Source organism: Pygocentrus nattereri, chromosome 20, assembly GCF_015220715.1.
Source record: "Pygocentrus nattereri isolate fPygNat1 chromosome 20, fPygNat1.pri, whole genome shotgun sequence".
Lineage (NCBI taxonomy): Eukaryota > Metazoa > Chordata > Actinopteri > Characiformes > Serrasalmidae > Pygocentrus > Pygocentrus nattereri.
Window position 1 is genome coordinate 10,123,689 of NC_051230.1, and position 6,483 is coordinate 10,130,171.

Consider the following 6,483-nt stretch of genomic DNA (forward strand, 5'->3'; position numbering starts at 1 on the left):
GCAGTAGAACTCTCTAATGATAAATGGGAAGAGTTTGCTGACTCCTTTGGAAAGTTAAATATGTTGTATTAGGAAATTGCTAATGGCTGTCACCCACCCATGGACCACATGGTGCATAATGGGGCCGGAAGTAACATGACTGATAGGTACATATCAGTCATGAAACACTTACTGAAGTGATTTCACATCTGAAGACTACTAACTGCCCTGTTGATCCTCTGCCCACAAAATGTTTTTTTTAACAAGTATTCAACCTATTCTCTATGGACATTCTGGAAATTGTTAATCAGTCATTTCAGGAATTCATTTATCCCCAGACTCTTAATACTGCTGTTATTAAGCCACTTCTTAAAAAGAGCAAACTTGACCCTTCTACTCTTGATAATTACAGGCCAATTTCAAAGATTCCTTTCCCGGGTAAGATTATTGAAAAGGTGGTGACTAGTCAAATTAGTGACTCTCAATTCTAACCATTTAAACAATGAGACATTTCAGTCTGTTTTTGGGCTCATGACAGCACAGAACCAGCACTGATAAAGTTGTAAATGATCTCAAAGTTAGTCAGGATGCTGGTAACCTATCTATATTGGTTCTCTTACATCTTTAAGTGGTCTTTGACACAGTCAACCACAAGATGTTGCTTAACCGCATATGAGATTGGCTTCGTCTCTTGCTGGTTCTGCATTGAAGTGGTTCCAGTCTTACTTGTGTGGTCATGAATATTATGTTGCACTCAGAAATTCTTCATCCAAGCATCACCCTCTGTCATGTGGAGTGCCACAAGGTTCCATTCTTGGACCAGCACTGTTCAATCTGCATAGGCTACCATTGATCAGAATAATGTTATTTTCTTCCACCAATGTGTGAAGGACACACAGTTGTGTATATATCCTTAGTTTATGACCCTCATAAATCTATTAACATATATTTCCATGGTGGGTAACATGCTCTTATTGGTTGATAATGAGAAACTTATACACACTTTTGCGTCTTCACACAGTGCTCTTCTCTCTGATCTACTAAAGAGCTTTGTTTTCTGCTTGCAGAGGGAGCAAAATGCTGCAGCAAGAATCCTGACATGCACAAAAAAGTGGAATCATTTCACTTCTGTCATCAAACAGCTTCACTGGCTAACAGTATCATTTAGAATTGACTGTAAGATTCTTTAACTGATTGATCTTCATGGTCATGCACCACAATACCTTAGTGACATGGTTATTAGGTACATATGTCCCCTCAAGAACCCTCAGATCAGCCACACAGGAACATGCTGGCTGTACCGGCCATTTGGCAAGGTGGCCTTCTCCCATCATGGTCCTAATCTTTGGAACTGCCTTCCTGATGGACTGATGGACTGCCTTCCTAATATTTAAGAGGAAGGTTAAGACCCACTTGTTTAAATGAGCTTTTCATTAACATGTTATTCATTTTACCACTTGATCTTATACTTTTAAAATGTTTCCATTTCATTATTTTTGTTTTACTGATTTTGTTGTTTCATTTACATTTTTATTTTTATTTTTTTCTTCTCTTAATTGGTTATATTTGTAATTTATTTAAATTCATCTATTTCTGTCTTTTATAAAGCATCATGTCATTTCATGAAGGCTCATTCTTTTTACACTGAGACCCAGATATAACTGCATGTCACACAATGGAAAGCTTTGCAATTAGGCCTTTCTTCAGGCAATAAGCACTGCTAGCATAGTCAGCATCGCTAGGATCAAGCTAACAGAGGCTCACCTAAGCAGTTCATAGTAGCTGTCACTAAAACACAGTCATGTGATGAGTGAATGTAGGGGAGCGTGGGGCCCAACCTAACATGGGGCACAATTTAACACAGACTTTTATGTTGTTTTACAAGGTCAAGCAGCATGTGCTTCTGGCCTCATTACCACATTCTGCAGCCACAGTCTCCTGCCAAATGAGTGTTTTCAGGGCGTGTAAGTAATTCTTTTTCAACACAAGTTTTTTTTTGGTTACTGAGCTTTTTGTGTAAATCACAAGATCAAAAAAAATCACCATCATGTTGCCTACATGTTGCACCGTGGCACCGTTTTGAAGCAGGTAACAAGCTCACAGCTTTAAGCTTTAGCTCAGCTATAACTGCTTTTCCCGCATCTCTGGCAGGAAACTTTTCTGTTGCTGTGTGACCAGCTGTGTGCGTGGCAACCTTCAGGGTTAAAGGGTGAATTAGCAGTTACACATTAACTCCAGCGTTTATGATGGTTTACTGTTAAAACTGTGTTAGAACAATCAGCAGAGCTTTATTTCACTGCAGGAGGATAATTTTCTTTTCATCTACAAATCTCATTTTGCTGGGGAGCCGTAACAGGGCAGTAAAAGAGGCACGAGTTACTGAGCCCTGTGCTAGGCCAAAACTCTAATTGTTGGTAGGCTTTTTTTCATCCTGAAATGTGAGAAATAACCATTTAATGCTTTTTTCTAGGTGTAGAGGCAATAACATAAGATAACATGCAGCATTCATCCTCCATTTTAAAACACAGATGCTGTAATTACTGCCACTGTGACTTTATGAATAGCTCATATTTACCATGCTACACATGTTGCATGAAGGTGCGCTGCTGCAGAGTTTTATGAATCTTGTCACTCAAAAAACTGAAGTATACAAAACAAACTTATATTAGTTCTGCCTGCACCTGCCTGTGTTTTGCTCCACCCCTGCTAAAGAAAGCATTTGTAGGTGCTTTCTGTGAAGCTGATGAAAACTTCATTAGTTCTGTCTTCCAACACCTGTTTAGCGCACATGGTTAAATATTAGTGGAGTGATGTTTAGTGCAGGTCTCTCTTTTGCATATGCAAACCTGGAGAGAATTATAGCATCGCCCTGAACGCTATGATTATGCACTTTAGTTGTCTTTAGCTCAGCTACCAGCTGCCGCATCAGTTTCTGACCCTCAATCATGCAGCAGGATAACTGCTCCAGTAGTTCCCAGCTCACTGATATCTTCCCAGTATGCATAGCCAACAGTGCTATAATGGGACTGTGCTTTGTGCTGGGGGTCCCTGGCAATCTATCAGTGCTGGGGATTCTTGTCCGACGCTTGAAGGAGAACAGCTTCACTCTTAGAATAATGCTGACTCTGGCGATGTCGGATCTGCTGATTCTCCTTCCCCTGCCAATATGGATCTGGGCTCTTCTGCATGACTGGATCTTCGGCTCTGTTGTGTGCAAGATCATCTCCTACATTGAATACTGGTGTGTCTACTGTAGTGCATTGTGTGTGACTCTGATGAGTGTTCAGAGGTACATGCAGGTGCTCCATCCTCAAAAATGTGCTAAACTCGGGACCAGAGGAGAGAACGGACTTTTGTGTGGAATATGGATCCTGAGTGGACTCTTGGCATTATACGCTCCTGTTCAGCGTGATGTAGGATGTGATCAATACGGATTCCTGTACTGTTACCAACACTTTAGGAATGATACAGAAAAAGTAGTCACTTTAATCCTGGAAATGCTACAATTTGGGATGTGTTTCTTCTTGCTGGTTTTCTTCTACTATCGTCTTCACCGAGGGGTCAATCAGTCACCTTTCTTTAGCAGTAACAGAATGACAAAGCTGGTGACGAGAATCGTCGTGTCATTCTTCGTCTTCTATATCCTGGTTCCCATCGCCAACATCTCGATTATCACTGCAGTGTTTCTGAAGAATGAAAATCTGTTGGAATCAGTAGAACTTGTTGGTAAAGTGGCCAGAGTTCTGGCATTCCTGAACAGCTGTGTGAACCCTTGTCTCTATACTTTCTCTCTTAGAGGGCAGCAACGCACCAATCCTGTGATAGAGAACACTTAAACTCTTATGCATTACAAAATTATGGAAGCTCATTCCTGCCAGGTAGAGGAGAAAAAAGCTGTTTTTTTTCCTTCTTTGTTTCTTACTTTCTTGAAATATTGACTAAATATCTCTAAATGACTTACTTCCTCATAACTGTGAGAAAATCAGAATAGTGACTCAATAAAATCAGAAACTCTTTTGAGATACTAAGGCAATATTTCAAGTATTTGTCATTATTAAGATAGACTGTAAAAAATAGATCATCAGATTAACCTGAAAAACTGACATGTAGTAAAAAGCAATTGAACTAGTTTTATTCAACACAAAACATTTACTTGTTACCACATGGAGTAATAGGTTGTATAGATTGATCTGATGAGCCATTTTTTACAGTGTACTGAGTATTTTGAGAAAATAAATCTTTGTTTACATTTTTTTATTACTTTATTTTATTACTTTTCTACTTATTTTTCTATTATTTTAAGTCAATATTTCAAGAAAGTAAGTCCTGATTTAGATTTATTGACACACTGATTGTTACGATTGACCCCTCCCGGTCCAGTCCATGTGTTTCTGATTTGTTTTGGTCTAGTCCACCTGTTTTCTTTGTTTTGGTTTACTAGTCCGGCCCCTTGTTTTGTGACTCTGCCCCTGATTGTCGCCACCTGTTTTCCTCCTGTCCCTTGTTATCCCTGTGTTTTATAAGCCCCGTGCTTGCCCTTTGTTTCGCTGGTCTTTGTACTGTTTGATTGTGCTGGTTGTTTTATGCTTATGCTGTTTGGAGTTCTGTGTTCATTTTTGTCATGTCTGTCCCTCCTCCTCTTCGTGTCGGCTATATGAACCTGGACCGTTTTGACCATGACCCTGGATTTGCCCACAATAAAAGTCGCTTACCTCAGCGTATGCATCCGCCTTCTCGCTCCAATTTACATTGATCAAAAAAACAGAGGGAGAAAGAATAAAAACATGAGAGGGAACGGGCTTCCACACCAAAAAAGAAAAAAGTTCAGTGTGTTTTTGCGAAAGGCTGCTACATTTAGTCTTTACTGCTTTTTCGGCTCATCGACTTTATTTTCCACTTTAAACCAACTATTAAAAGGTTATAAAGCAAAATGGAGGTAAAATAACATTGATAGCCTGCAGTACCTTTTTCCTAGTACTGTGATTAAAAGCCCCCATATAAGTTACAGTGGGGCAAAAGTATTTAGCCAGTGGGGCAAAAGTATTTAGCCAGCCACTGATTGTGCAAGATCTCCTACTTAAAAAGATGAGAGTGGTCTGTAATTTTCATCATAGGTAGACTTCAAATATGAGAGACAAAATGAGAAAAAAAATCCAGGAAATCACATTGTAGGATTTTTAAAGAATTTATTTGTAAATTATGGTGGAAAATAAGTATTTGGTCAATAACAAAAGTTCAACTCTATACTTTGTAACATAACCTTTGTTGGCAATGACAGAGGTCAAACGTTTCCTGTAAGTCTAAGTACACTGTAGCTGGTATTTTGGCCCATTCCTCCTGCAGATCTCCTCTAGAGCAGTGATGTTTTGGGGCTGTCGCTGGGCAACACAGACTTTCAACTCCCTCCACAAATTTTCTATGGGGTCGAGGTCTGGAGACTGGCTAGGCCACTCCAGGACCTTGAAATGCTTTTTTGGAGCCACTCCTTCGTTGCCCGAGCGGTGTGTTTGGGATCATTGTCATGCTGGAAGACCCAGCCACGTTCCATCTTCGGTGCTCTCACTGATGGAAGGAGGTTTTGGCTTAAAATCTCATGATACATGGCCCCGTTCATTCTTCCCTCAAAACGGATCAGTCGTCCTGTCCCCTTTGCAGAAAAACAGCCCCAAAGCCTGATGTTTCCACCCCCATGCTTCACAGTAGGTATGGCGTTCTTGGGATGCAACTCAGCATTTTTCTTCCTCCAAACACGACGAGTTGAGTTTTTACCAAAAAGTTCTATTTTGGTTTCATCTGACCACACGATATTCTCCCAGTCCTCTTCTGGATCATTCATATGCTCTCTCGCAAACTTCAGACGGGCCTGGACATGTACTGGCTTAAGGAGGGGGACACGCCTGGCACTGCAGGGTTTGAGTCCCTCTGGGCGTAGTGTGTTACTGAGGATAGCCTTTGTTACTTTGGTCCCAGCTCTCTGCAGGTCATTCATCAGGTCCCTCCGTGTAGTTCTGGGATTGTTGCTCACCGTTCTCATGATCATTTTGACCCCACGACATGAGATCTTGCATGGGGCCCCAGATCGAGGGAGATTATCAATGGTCTTGTATGGCTTCCATTTCCTTACAATTGCTCCCACAGTTGATTTATTCACACCAACCTGCTTGCCTATTGCAGATTCACTCTTCCCAGCCTGGTGCAAGTCTACAATTTCCTCCCTGGTGTCTTTTGACAGCTCTTTGGTCTTGACCATGGTTAAGTTTGGAGTCTGACTGTTTGAGGCTGTGGACAGGTGTCTTTTATACAGATAATGAGGTCAAACAGGTGCCATTAATACAGGTAACGAGTGGAGGACAGAAGAGCTTCTTAAAGAAGAAGTTACAGGTATGTGAGAGCCAGAAATCTTGCTTGTTTGTGGGTGACCAAATAATTATTTTCCACCATAATTTACAATTAAATTCTTTAAAAATTTCCTGGATTTTTTTTTCTCAGTTTGTCTCTCATAGT

General features: G+C 40.6%; 1 protein-coding gene across 1 annotated transcript; it reads left to right on the plus strand.

The window, feature by feature from the left end:
* The first annotated feature begins 2,924 nt into the window (after nt 1-2,924).
* Nucleotides 2,925-3,849, plus strand: LOC108423565 (leukotriene B4 receptor 1-like). Its single transcript, XM_017690958.2, has one exon. It carries the CDS (start codon nt 2,925-2,927, stop codon nt 3,813-3,815), a length of 891 nt encoding a protein of 296 aa, XP_017546447.1. The 3' UTR covers nt 3,816-3,849.
* The last annotated feature ends 2,634 nt before the right edge of the window (nt 3,850-6,483 follow it).

Bases quoted from the DNA above. Each gene is read 5' to 3' on its own strand.
- LOC108423565 (XM_017690958.2), top strand. From the start codon at position 2,925: ATGCAGCAGGATAACTGCTCCAGTAGTTCCCAGCTCACTGATATCTTC.